The 13,235-nt window shown below is 57.5% G+C and overlaps 1 protein-coding gene across 3 annotated transcripts; it reads right to left on the bottom strand.

Moving 5' to 3' along the window:
- Positions 1-1,239: 1,239 nt before the first annotated feature.
- ALDH3A1 (aldehyde dehydrogenase 3 family member A1) lies at positions 1,240-11,513 on the bottom strand. Of its 3 annotated transcripts, none has more exons than XM_087440392.1 (11): positions 10,572-11,513; positions 7,847-8,013; positions 5,967-6,198; positions 5,246-5,331; positions 4,819-5,027; positions 4,070-4,187; positions 3,457-3,598; positions 2,657-2,823; positions 2,113-2,212; positions 1,537-1,667; positions 1,240-1,461 (listed from the first exon to the last, which is right to left on the bottom strand). In XM_087440392.1, exons 1-11 carry the CDS (start codon positions 10,861-10,863, stop codon positions 1,447-1,449), a joined length of 1,659 nt encoding a protein of 552 aa, XP_087296518.1. In that variant the 5' UTR covers positions 10,864-11,513; the 3' UTR covers positions 1,240-1,446. The 3 variants fall into 3 exon arrangements, with proteins under 3 accessions (XP_087296518.1, XP_087296519.1, XP_087296520.1); XM_087440393.1 differs by having other exon boundaries at positions 10,525-10,649; XM_087440394.1 differs by lacking the exon at positions 10,572-11,513 and adding an exon at positions 10,529-10,564.
- Between the last annotated feature and the right edge of the window lie 1,722 nt (positions 11,514-13,235).

The raw sequence follows: 13,235 nt of genomic DNA, 5'->3' as shown, positions 1-13,235 counted from the left end.
AGGCTTTTTTTTTTCCCCAAGAGGAAGATCAGCCCTGAGCTAACGTCCATGCCAATCCTCCTCTTTTTTCTTTTTTTTGCTGAGGAACACCAGCCCTGAGCTAACATCTATTGCCAATCCTCCTCCTTTTTTTTTCCCTTTTTCCTCCCCAAAGCCCCAGTAGATGGTTATATGTCATAGCTGCACGTCCTTCTAGTTGCTGTATGTGGGACGTGGCCTCAGCATGGCCGGACAAGCAGTGCGTTGGTGCGCGCCCGGGATCCGAACCCGGGCCGCCAGTATCGGAGTGCACGCACTTAACCGCTAAGCCACGGGGCCGGCCCTGAGCTTGAGGGCTTTTTGGATTGTATTTGGTTCTTTTGGGTGGGGGCTAAATACAGTGTGGGGTACTGGAGACGAGGAATGATCCAGCACCAAAGGGGTACTGATGATGGAGGAGAGTGAAGGTCAGGTGCAGGCACGGCTGGGAGAGGCGGGGTCCTGGGCCAAGGGGAGAGCGGGCCTTTGCTGGGAGCAGGGACACCTGGCACAGTCACAGAGGGACAGCAGGAGGTGAGGGCCCAAGGCAGGGCCTGGACACCTGTGATGGCAGCGTGGGGGCTGGCCATGCTCTCACAATGAAATCTGTGTCACAGCCACATTCATCCCAAAGATCGGCCGGCCACAGTCGTGCTCCACACAGGAGGGGGCCTGCCGGGCCCCTCCCCCCTGCCCTCACCCACCTGCAGGCCAGGTGACGTGACTCTCGGCTCCCACTCTGACCAATGCCCTGCTTCAGACTGTCCTCACTGGACCCTGCCCGGTTCCTCAGGCCCCTGAGGACAGACCCTGGGGGCCCAGTGCTGCCTGACGAAAAGCTGCGAGGGCACGGAGGGTCCTGGGTTGTCCTGGCTTCCTGTCCTTCCGCCCCCAGGAGCAGCACTCTGAAGCTGCCTGAGCGGTCTGCGTGGTCTCACTGAGGGACCTCTGCCCTAGAGGCCAAATCAAATTTGAGAGGAGTGCCTTGGCCTCTGCTTTCTGAGCCACTTGTCTTCAAGACTCAGCCTCCTTGGTCACCGCCCCCTGGACAACCGGAAATGGAGCTGACGTCCCAAAGTCTAGATGGAAGACAAATGTCTCCCAACACCAGAGGCTTTGGGGAGGCCTTCACTGCTGTCAGGATGATAACCGGGGTGGGGTGGAAGACACAGCAGGAGAGGACTGGAGAGGATGGGGGTGGAGGGCTGCAAAAGGAGCACGCGCACACCTTCGCTCAGCTGGAAGACCTTTATTGGTCTCCTTGTGTCTAGCAAGAGGGCAGGGACTTGGGGGGGCGGGTCTTGGGGCCTGAACGGGAGTGGGGGCATGCACTGATCCGCAGAGAAGCAAGGGGGCTCCAGGAGCAATCCTCTGGGGAGCTGGAGAGCAGGGCGAGGGCACAGCACAGGGAGGCCAGGCGCAGCAGCTTCAGCGAGCAGTCATCTGTGAGGAGGACACAGGGCAGTGAGGCCCTGTCCTCCCCGCGGCCCAGCCTCCCCGAGAGCCCCCAACTCTCACCTTGGCCAGGCTCGGGGGGTATCTGGCTGTGAGGGACTCGTCATCCAGCAGAGGCCTCACCAGGCATGAGCGGCGGTGGGAGAAGGTCTCGAAGCTCTTCTTGCCATGGTAGGAGCCCATGCCGCTGTTCCCTGTGGGGAGCCGGCTCAGGCCCAGGCGGCCCCAAGACCCCTAGACCCTGCCCACAACCCTCACACACCCCTTCTACAAGCCTCCCCGGGGGTGGCCGATCCCCAGGGCATCCCCTGGGGTGTCCACACTGGGGACAACAGAGAGAGTGCCCAGGAAGAGTTTAATCCCAGCTATGCCACTAGATGGCTGTGTGACATCTGGCCCGTGTACCCTCTCTCAGGGCCTCTGTGAAGCAGGCCCTGTGCACCAGGGGACCTTTAGGACCCTCTAGGGTCTTGAGGTTAAACGTAGCTGATGGATGTGCTGGCCGAGGCCGGAGGCCCACTCGGGAGAGGTTAGTGGGAATCTGAGCCCCCGAGGCCCCGGGCTGCTCCGGCCCCTCCTGAATTCCCAGCCCAGGGGTGGGAGGGGACAACTGCAGGGGGCAGGTAGGCGGTGACTCACCTACGCCCCCATAGGGCAGAGAGTGCAGGGTGAAGTGGACCACGACGTCGTTGGCTGTCACCCCACCGCTCGAGGTCTCTGCAATCATCTTCTTAATCACCTGCAACAGCACCCAGGCCCTGGCCTCAGTCTCCCACCCCACGACACCCCACCCTGTCCAGGCAAGTCCTGGAGCCTCAAGGACCTGAGCGGTGGAGGTACGGCCCCAGCCACAGTCTGCTCCCCCTGAGCCCCCTTGGGGTCCCCCACTCTCCCCATGTGTCAAGTATTTTGTAGGGAAAGAGTGAGAGCAACAGTTCCCATGACTGCGTGCAGGGCACTGTGTCGATGATCATCTCATTCAATCTCTGTGGTGATGTTACTGTCCTGATTTCAGAGCTGAGGAGAAAGGGGCTCAGAAGGGTTAAGTGACTTGCCCAAGGTCACACAGCAGTGAGTGGTAAAGCTGGACTTGAACCCAGGTCTGCGCACCTCTGGATCCTGTTCCTGTGAGTGCTGGGCCCCGGAGCCCCAGGACCCAGGGAGGAGGGCACCCCTGGCCCACCTTGTCATTTAGGGAGAACACGTAGAGAGCCAGAGGCTTCTCCCGCTGGTTGATGAAATGGATGGCCTCCTCCAGGCCGCGCACACACACGATGGGCATTATGGGCCCGAAGATCTCCTCCTGCATCACCTGGGACTGGGGGTCCACGTCAGTGAGGATGGTGGGGGCTGAGGCAGGAAACAAGCCAGAGTCAGCCAGCACTGAGACCCCCGCCCGCCTGCCCCGCAAGTCCAGGCATCTAGCGCCTCCTTCAACTCCTTTACAGACGAGGCTGCGAGGCTGAGAGAGGGGCAGAGACGAGGCCCCGCCCAGCCTCCACTCTGGCAGACCATGGGGAGAACTATGGATCAGCCTAAGGATCCACACCTCCAGGGGGCAGGCACCACACTCTGCCAGCCACCTGAACCCCTGCCCGAGCTCTTCACTCTCCCAGGTAGGGCCCCACCTGTGACCCTCCAGCCTAGGCCCTGGGGTCCCCTCCAGCTCCGCACACCGGGGCTCTGTGGGCTCTGCTGTCCTCATCCCCTGCTGATGCCGCAGGGGTCGGAGGAGATGATGCCCCTCTCTGGGCCTTGTGAGAAGAGGGGCTGCTGGGTTGGGGAGGGGTTTCCCAGGAGCTGTGCCCATCCTCTGCCTGCCAAGAGCCCCACCTGCCCCAGGCTCACTGCTCAAAGCAATTTATACCCACCACGGGCTTGTGTCTGCTCTTCGAGTATCTAAGCCCAACTGCCGCCAACTTGTCGGGACCCTGGCAGCCCTGACGGGCAGGCGGTGCTCTTCCAAAGGGCGAGCGCACGCACCTATGTATCGGGTGGCTGCGTCCCCAGTGCCTCCGTAGACGACCTTCTGGCCCTCCATCAGGCCCATCACTCTCTGGAAGTGGCGAGAGTTAATCATTCTTCCATAGTCACGGGACTTCTTGGCATCTTCCCCGTAGAACTCCTGTGGAGAAGGGGTGGCAGGCTTCAGGAAGGACGTGGACCCTCGTCATAGCCAAAGGCTTTGAGGTGGCCAGCAACCCTGCCCTGGGAGCACACGTGGGCACCGCCTGGCCAGTGCAGTGGACAGCGGCTCAGTGACACCAAGGACTACCGGGCTGCCGTGACATCTGGGGTGCTCCCCGGCTTTCAGGGCACATGAAGTGCTACGGGACAGCGTGGTTTGGAAGAAATATATACACAGCTGTCTGGACACCACAGCAGGAACAAACACACGTATTCACAGAAAGGAAAACCAACAGGTTAGCAGTGACTATCTTTGAGTGTCGGGATTCTGGGTGGAGCTTTTCCCCTCTATGCTTTTTAACCTTTTCCAAATTATGTAGTGAACGTGTATTACTGAAAAAAAAAATCCAGTACTTTCTAAAGTCCATGCCTCACAGCCTCTCCCTCACCCCCAGGAGCCAACACTCACTTTTAGGGACTTTTTGAGCTTCTCCACGATTTGGTTCTGGATGGAGGGGTCACAGAGGATGTAGTCAGGGGCCACGCAGGTCTGGCCGCAGTTCATGAACTTCCCCCAGGCGATGCGTCTGTGAAAATCCCAGATGAGACTGCATTCTGAGAGGCCTGGGAGGCTCCCTGGGAACAAGCCTCTCATCCATTCACTCGAGATCACGCACAAGGGGCCGAGCACTGGAGGAGGGCTCACTGGTCAGTCGGCAGGAGCCAGAAGCTGTGAGCTCTCCCCCAGAGGGCTCCCTCAGCCCCGGACTCGTGTCTAGACTCCAGGCTGAGCAGACCCACGTCCCTGAACACGTAGGGGTGCCCGTGGCGCCACGCATCCCAACCTCAGCAGTGACCGGTGGGGGATGTGGATGTCCGAGAGGGGGCAGCCTTTGTGAATCTCCATTCACGCCCTGGGCCCTGCGTGGCCAGATGTCACCTCTGCTCAGGGCCCCCACACCCCGGAGGGCCATGTACATGAGAAATAGAAGGCAGGCAGAGCTCTGGCTAGACCTGTCCTCTGCAGGAAGCCCTCCCAGACTGCCTGGACCCCTTCTGGGAACGTGTCACCCACCCACCCCCAGATCCTGCCCAGGACTGCAGGCTCCCTGAGGGCAGGGACGATGCCTGTGTCACTTGGAGCAGAACTGCAGCCCCTGTGAGCTGGAAGGCAGCCAGAATGGCCACTCCAGCGCAGACAGGCCCGAGCCTCCGCACCTGCAGGCAAGGTCCAGATCGCAGTCCTTGTCCACGTAGCAGGGGCTCTTCCCCCCCAGCTCCAGGGTGACGGGGGTCAGGTGCTTGGCCGCGGCCATCATGACGATCTTCCCCACGCCGGTGCTCCCCGTGTACAGGATGTGGTCGAATCTCTCCTTGAGCACCTCCGTGGTCTCGGAGACACCCCCATTGATCACCGCGTACAGATCCTTCCAGGCAAGAGAGGCGAGGCTCAGAAAAACCCACAGCCCCTCCTCACCCTGCCCAGGCGGCCACTGCCAAGTGGCTGGAGGGCACCCCAATGGGAGAGGCCAGCTGCTCCCGCCCCCACCTGGGGCTTGGCCCCTCGCTGCAAGAATTCACTATTTGTCAACCCCCAAGGTCCTGACCCCACACGGTTCTCCTTGAGCCCTGAAGAGAACCTCACCTTGTCCAGGTACTGAGGGATGATGGTGGCCAGCAAGGTCGCCATGTTCTCGCTTAGCTCCGAGGGCTTGATGACCACTGCGTTCCCTGCACAGCACACAGATTCGGGGTCACGCCCGGGTGGCCCCACTCCAGTGCTCTGCCCTCCCAGCAACACCCCTGGACCCTCCCTCCATCTTCTGTGTCTTCGGAAGAGTGGACAGAAGAGCTACGCGCGCACGCCACAGGAGCACGCACATCACGTACACGGCGCATGCCGCAGCCGCACGCACATCAGCACATCACACACACGGCGCACACCGCAGCAGTACGCGCATCACGCACACGGCGCACGCCGCAGCAGCATGCACGTCACGCACACGGCGCACACCACAGCAGCTGCACCACCTGCCCCTCTGAGATGTGGGAGGCAAGGGGAGAGAAGGGCTCAGGGCCTGGTTAGAGAGCAGAGCCTGGTACATCTTAGCTGAGAGCAGCCCAGCTCCCCACACAGGCGGGGAGGGCCAGGCTCTGTGGACATCTGAGCCTGGCTGGGGGTGGGGTGGGGGAGGCCTGGCTAGATAGTTTGGCCCCCGCAGCCTCCTGTGAAAGACAGACGCGTCAAACCATTAGCTGACCCCAGGATCCCTCTTCTCGCAGGCCTGAGCCGCCCTGGCCCCACTCTGCAGTGAGGGATGATGATCCCTCATGACTCCCCCCTTCCAGAACGCAGCCCATGGTACCTGCAGCAATGGCGCCCACCATGGGCTGGATGGTGAGGTTGAAGGGGTAGTTCCAGGTGCCGATGACGAGAACCACGCCCAGGGGCTCCCAGTGGATGTAGGACTCATCCAGCTGGGTCTGGGGAGTCTTCTCCACAGGCTGGTCTGCAGCCCACTCGGGGAGCTTCTTGATCATGTACTCGATCTCCTCCAGGACATACACCACCTCCTCATAGTACGCGTTCCATTCATTCTATGGTGAAAGGGCTCCATGTGAGCTCACTGGCCCCCGAGTGAGGGCTGTGCATCCCGGGCTCTGAGTGGGGAGTCACCGGGGCTGCCTGTGGGTCCTGGCTCGCTGCTCCCTAGCTTTGTGACCCTGAATGAGCTGTCTCCCTCTCCTAACCTCCTACAAAATGGGAGTGTGATCTGTACCTCATGGGGCTGTTGGGTGGGCATGTTGGTCAGCAGTCAGGGTGATGGGGGCTGTTCACTGTGGGCTCCCCAGGCCTGGAGGCTGGGCCAGAGAAGGCACATGGCGGGGGGGGGGGGGGGGGGGGTTGGGCAGAGCTGAGGATTAGCCATTGGGGTGGTAGGTCTGCCAGGGCCCCTTTCTTCCAGTGCCGGGGGCCCAGGCAGGTTTGGACATGTCAAGTTTGAGGTACCAGAGGGTCCCTCCAGAGTGGAGGGCCAGTGAATGATAGAGGCAGGCCTGGGCAGTGGGTTTAGATTTGAGGATTATTGGGAGGAAAGGGATCAAGCTGACAAGTATCTGGGAACACTTACAGATTAAAATGAGATGTGAACCCAGGATGGAGCCCTAAGAAGACTACATTGAAGGTACAGGGAAGAGGCTACCAAAGAGAGTTAGGAGAATCTCAGCCAGAGGAGGCAGGGTGGGGCAGTGGGCCCAAGGGCTGCTGGGGTCCTCCTGGAGTGGTGGGGAGGAAGCCAGCATGCAGGGGTGAGGAGGGAAGAGGTGCAGGCAGCAAAATATACAGCTCTTTCATGTCTTCTCTTTGCTGGGAAGAGCAAAACAGAAGTTGTGAAGTCAATAGAGTGGGTTTTCCTGTTGTCTTTGTTTTTTGTTTTAAGATGAGAAATCTTGAGACATTAAAAAAATACAGCAGCAAAAGGCCCTGAAACATAGGGGGACAAGCCCCAAAGCCCCTCGCCTCTTTTCCAAAGCAAGATGGAAGCATGGAAGCAGGTCCAGATGAGTTGTGGGGCAGCAAGGAGAAGAGCTTGAGAATTTGGGGTGTCTGACTTTGCAGAGGCTGAGAGATGAAGCAGCCCACGTGGGGATGGGAGGAAGGGAGGATGCCATTAGAGTGGGGTGCCCTGTGCGGTGCCAAGCTGTGCAGTGCCCTAGTGTGGAGAACCAGGTGGCCCTGGGTGAGGCCGAGGCTGGAGGAACAGGGAGACCAGAAGTTCAGGATGTCATGTCCACAGGAGATGGCTGAAATGGGTGGCCTCGTGCTCCAGGCTGGATAGAGAAGGAAGTGAAGCTAGGAGGGACTGGCAGACAGATGGGGGAAAGGAGCAGCCCGCCCCTGCACTGGGTATGGTGGGACAGCGGCTGGGAATGAGGCTGAAGGAGAGCCCAGTGGGCCCCATCTGGGCAGCCGATGGGATTGGGCTGCACTTTCCCCTCTATAAAAGGGTGCAACACTCGCAGAGCTTTTGGAGGACTAAGTGCCGTCCTGTGTAAAGAGCTGGGCACACACAGCGCCAGGTGCGCAGCAGGTGCCCTAAACGCAGGCAGCGACGGTTCCTTTCACTGTCCCATCTTTGCCCCCGTGCTGTGGCGCCGGGAAGTCCCGCTGTCCCACCGCAGCTGTGCCCCTCCTGGGAGGCCCGGACGCCCTCAGGGGGACGGGGGGGGGCGGGGGGGGGAGCACCTTGTGGAGGTCGGCAGTCAGCGCGCCGGCGATGTCCTTCTCGCGCTCCTTGATCATGCGCCGCAGCGCCTCCAGCTGCTGGACCCGGAACTGCAGGGGGCGAGTCTTGCCCGAGTTGAAGGCGGCTCTGGCCCGCTGCACGACCTCGCTGATTTTGCTCATGGTGCCTGGGGGGAGAGAGAGAGAGAGAGCACCTTGGAGCAGGGGCTCTAAGGGGGGCGGGCGCGTCCGGGCCCGGGGCTGTGCCCTGGCTCCTGCCCTGTCACTTAGACTTGGGGGCTGCGGGGGCAGCACCCTCCCTGCTCCTCCCCCGCGTTAATTTTATAGGAAGAAGAAGATTTCCCCGGGAAGCGCTGGGAAAATGGCATTGTTTTGCCTTTTCAGCTGCTTAACCCAGATGTCTGGACCCTTCTGGCCCTCTCATACCCCCTGGGCAGATGACAAACATCGCAGTGAGGGCCAGCAAGCAGTGACAAGTGATCCTAGGTATAATTGTTGATGGTGGGTTCTTGGCAGTGTGCTGGGGGCAGGCCCTTCCTGGCATCTCTCAAGTCCCACTCCCACCTCTACCTGCTTGCAAAGCTGGTGACGCTCCTGGGCAAACACTCCAAGAGCTCCACACACCCAGCCAGGCCGCTTTCCAGACTAGACTGAAGGCACAGGTGTGATTCCACACCCACGCTGAGTATAGAAAACCCAAGTATCAAAACACCCGCACGGCCTTTCTGGCTAAGGGATTGGTCTCAAAAGCGCTGGTTGCTTTGCAGACCAAACCAGGCTTGGTTTTTAAACCAGTGTGTGCCCAGAACACCTGTGAGACACAGAGTGGGCCAGCGGAGGTCTCGCAGAGCGTCAGGTGTCTGCACAGAAGTGTAGAGGGGATGCCTGCTACCAGTACAAGAAACCATGCTGGCAAGTTGGGATGGCTCTTCTGGGGGCCGTTTGGCTACATCTAGCAAAAGCCTTTAAAACATATTTCTCTGTGACATTGTAGGTCCGTATTCAGAAGCTTATAGAAATTACAGCGTTCCTAAACATTCATGAATAAGAAAGTTCATCAAGTTTGCATGTAACAGAAATGCTGGAAACATCCTAAATGTCCGTCAGACATTTAACTGAACTCTGCTGCACCTGCGTGGTGGATGATTCTGCGGTCCACAGGAGAGAGAGAGCAGTGTTTCAGCACCTTCGTAAGGGCACGCTCTGTGCCAGGTGTGTCCCAGGCACGAGGGACAAGAAAGAAGACAAGTTAGAGAACAACGGTACACTAGGCATGCGCGTGTATGCATGTGTGTGTGTGTGTGTGTGTGCGCACATGCAAGAAAAGACCAGAAGGGTAGCCGCCAACACAGTGACAGTTGGTGGGGGTGAGCTTTGTTTTCATCTTCTGGACTCTTTGGCTTTTTTGCAATGAGCTTGCATTTTTTAAAGTGTTTGCTAACTTTTTGAATAGGTAATACATGCTCATGGTAGAAAATTTAAAAGCTACAAAAGGGAACACAGAGGAAAGTCAGTCTCCCTTCTCCCTCAGCAATTCCTTACTGTCCCCCCGAGACAGTCCACCCACTTTCAGACGTTTCGTAACTTCCAACATCAGGGAAAAAACCCACGAGGCTATTTCCATTTTGCAAAAACAAATTATATATACCATATATAATATATATGTATATACCATATATATACTATCTAGGTATGTAAATACATGTATATATGATATATAATATAAATGGTATATATGGTATATGTGTATATACATTATTACATATGGTACATGTAATTTTTTTACAAAATGGAGATAACCATATATGTGAAATATATATAACAACATATATATATATATATATATATTCCTGCTTGAATTCCAGTAAGTGGTTTCTGATTCCTTCCACTGTGCCCTTCTGCACAGTGCTGACCACCCACCCCCCCTGGGCTTTCTGCACAGAGGGGAGGGGCCCTGCTGACATCCGCAGTGCCCGTGGTGGTGCCTTTCCCACCCCAGGTGTGACGGGGGCCTGGAGGGAGCCCCCTCACTGGGTCCCCTCGGCCCAGCCTGCAGTGGGCCAGGCGCCCCTGCTGACCGAGACTCCAGCCACACAGCCCTACAGGAAGGTCCTTCTCTCCTTCCCAGCCTTGTGCGGTGAAACCAGGGCAGCAGCCTCTGGCCATCGGCCACAAGGGCGGGGGCCCAGGGCGGAAGAGCCTGGTGGGGGTGCGACCGAGTGGGCTGGCACCCCAGCTCTGCACTCGGAACTGTGTAACCTCTGGGAAGGAGCCTTCCTGGGCATCCTCTGTGGCCAGTGTTCAAAATAGCACCACCTCACGGTTATGACAAAGATTAATGGAGCCTGAAACATCTAACATTGCGCCGGCACCCCAGTGGGAGCGGCTGGAAGTCCTCCCAGGACTGCCTTCCCGCACCCCTATGTCCCACCCGCCTCACCTGTGCCAACTTTGCCCCAGGCATCCCTGCGGCTGGCTCCCCCTCCATCATTTCCTGGGATCCTCACAAAATCCCCGCGGGTGTGCCCATGAAGAAGAAACCCTTACGAGTCCGTTTTATGGATGGGGAAAGTGAGGCCGAAAGGCATTCAAATGCTCTGTATTTGGTCTCAAGTTAGCAAACGGCAAAGCCAGGATCTGAACCCACTTCTATCTCTGTCCACTGCTCACGCCTTTACCTACTGGGCTCTGCTGTCTTCCAGGTGAGTGAATCAAGGCTTCTCACCCACTGTCCCCTCGGTGCCCCTGCTCCACAGATCCTGGGTCCTCCACCTCCCGGGGCTGGGTGTGGCAGAGCCACCACACGTGGGCTTTGGATCCTCGGGGCACCCAACCCGATGATTCTCAGGAGAAGATTCTGGAGGCTGGGGAGGACCAGCCACAGAGATGGACCTGCTCCTGGTGCAGGCTCCAGATGGATGTTGCCACCTAAGGAGAAAAGGAAAAGACAAGACCTGGGGGAAGAGGATTACCTTGGACACAGCCTCTCCCAGGGCTGGAGCTCCTGGAATGAGCATCAGCCTAGAGGGGACACATTTAAGGAGGCTTCTTCCCGCCCACTGGACCTGGGAGTCCCCGCCCAGGAAGTTTGTGTAACAAAAACAAAACAATCATCTAACGTGGGGTGTAGCATCATCCAGACCTCTGCAAGCCCCAGCTTTGGAGATTAAGACTCGGGTTGTCTGTTTGTGTTCTATTCTAAAATGCAAGAATGTGTCTGTGAAGGCTGGGGTGGGGCTCACATCCGATCTTCAAAAGGAGCCTGTGTGTTTGCCCCGGGCACAGGGGCCGCTGATTGATTCGGCCTGGCAGGGACCTCTCCCAGATTTCCGAAGTGCAGTTGCCAGATGCTGTTCTCCTGATGCCCTGGTTACATAAGTGCAGCAGCAGGCGAGGTACCAGTCACGGGGAGTGTGCACACAGCTCCCCGAAAACCCACCACTGCACAAGCACATCCTTGTCCCCCATTCTTGTCCCACCTCCTCGGAGGTGTCAGGGCCCCACCGAGGCAGAGACCTCCAACTCGGGGGAGCCGCAGGCCGGGGGCTTTCCACACGAGGCCTCACTGACACGTATATCTGCCCTTTTGTTGAATGGCAGAGAAGAGGGCCAAGAACCAGTAAGAGTACCAGGCATCCCCCTCCCTGTGGTCACCCAGGAAACCAGAGATGCTTGGGAAGGAAAGACACACCTGGGCACTTCTTGCACCTCCCCTGCTACCAGGCCTGCCAGGTGCCTCCTGCCCCCCTCACCTACCTGCAGGCTGCAGGAAGAAAGCACGAGGTCCCCACGCTGGCCCTCGAGCCCCTGAGGATGTGTCCTTGCCCTCCTCCTCCCTCCACTTTGCCCTTCCCCATATGACCCCCCACGTGGCTCTGCACAAATGTGATGTAAGGTAGCACCACCCCCTCGTCATCACTGTGTGTCCTCTTCCTCCACTTTATTTTTCTCCAGAGCATTTATCACCCTCTGACACGCTGTTTGTCGACTCATTTTGTTTGCTGCCTGTCACCTCCTCCCCACTAGGATTTGGTTTGCTCACTGCTGTATCCTCAGCTCCTAGAACAGTGTCTGGCACATGTGTTACCGAACCAGGTCCGTTTTTGCCCACTGCCCAGAAAGCCAAACACTGAGACGACGAGATCGCAGCAGAGAGAGGGTTTTTTAATCACAAGGCAGCCAAGTGAGGAAACGGGAGAACCAGCCTCAAATCCACCTCCCTGAAAATGGGGACTCAGGGATATTTATGGGGAAGGGGGCAAGGTGGTCTGAAATGTGGGGAGAGATGATTGGAGGTGAGGAGAGGTGAGGTAACTGATGATCTGCACAAGTGTAGTCAGACTCCATGCCTCTTCATAGCACATATGTTCACAAAATGGCAGCGTTGGCATGACCCGAGGCTGGAGTTTTTAGCCTCTTGATGTCAAAAGGTTGCTTATCGGACATCTGTGCAGGCCCAGTTGATGGGTTAGTGCTCTCAACCAGCCTGAAGTGGACAAGGGGCTCTAATTCCTGAAAAACAGCTCAAACACCCATTACCATGGTGACCCTGGCTCCAGGGAGATGTTATCTATAGGAACCTCGTGGGAGTCAGATAGCATATTGCCTCAACAGCATAGTTAACAATGGGCGGGGGAACAACTAAAAGCTACAATCAGTAATTGCAAAAAAGAAAAAAAACAACTTGAGTTCCTAGCTACCTAATCATCAATGGAACTGTCTGCCGGTTTCACATGGTGGGTTCTCCACAAATATCTGTTGAGTGATGGATAAACAGAAAACTTCACGACACTATGAAAACCGTAGTGACCCGAATATGCACAGGATGCTGCAGGGAGTCAGATGAAGGTCCCATGAGAGGGAAACGGCATCTGAGCTGAGTGAGAGGTGTGCAGGCAAGGAACAGCAGAGGGGCTCGGAACAGCAGAAGCAAAGGCATAGAGGCAGGAAACAAAGTAATGTGGATGAGGCTCCAGGGGCAGGGGGTTCATGGAGGCCTGTGTGCTGGGCCAGGCTGGGGCAGGGGGGTGGGCATGAAGGAGCTTCTCATAGAAACCCGTGTCTGATAATTTTGTTTTTAGAGAATCCCTCTGGATAGGGCACAGCCTTAAAGAGTTCCAGACTGAAAGATGCAGCTTCCATGCAGACAAGAAACTATGAGACCCCAAACTAGACAGAACGGGAAACATTCCAGAAATAGCAGAAGGAAACATTGGCAGGACCCAGTGCCTGGGGCCGGGTGGTGGGCAGAAGGTGGGGCATCCTTGGAGAGAGGGAGGATCAGGTGGGTTGACCAGGCCTCTTCTGGTGGCGGCACCTAATTATCTTTGGGGGTGACCTCTTCCCCTCTGCTTGTAGACTCAGCGAGGTATCAGCCAGGGTGCCCTGC

Source organism: Ceratotherium simum, chromosome 16 (assembly GCF_057802395.1).
Source record: "Ceratotherium simum simum isolate JZ-2026a chromosome 16, ASM5780239v1, whole genome shotgun sequence".
NCBI classification, from domain to species: Eukaryota; Metazoa; Chordata; class Mammalia; order Perissodactyla; family Rhinocerotidae; genus Ceratotherium; species Ceratotherium simum.
Note: the sequence above shows the minus strand (reverse complement) of the source record. Positions and strands in the feature narration are given on the sequence as shown.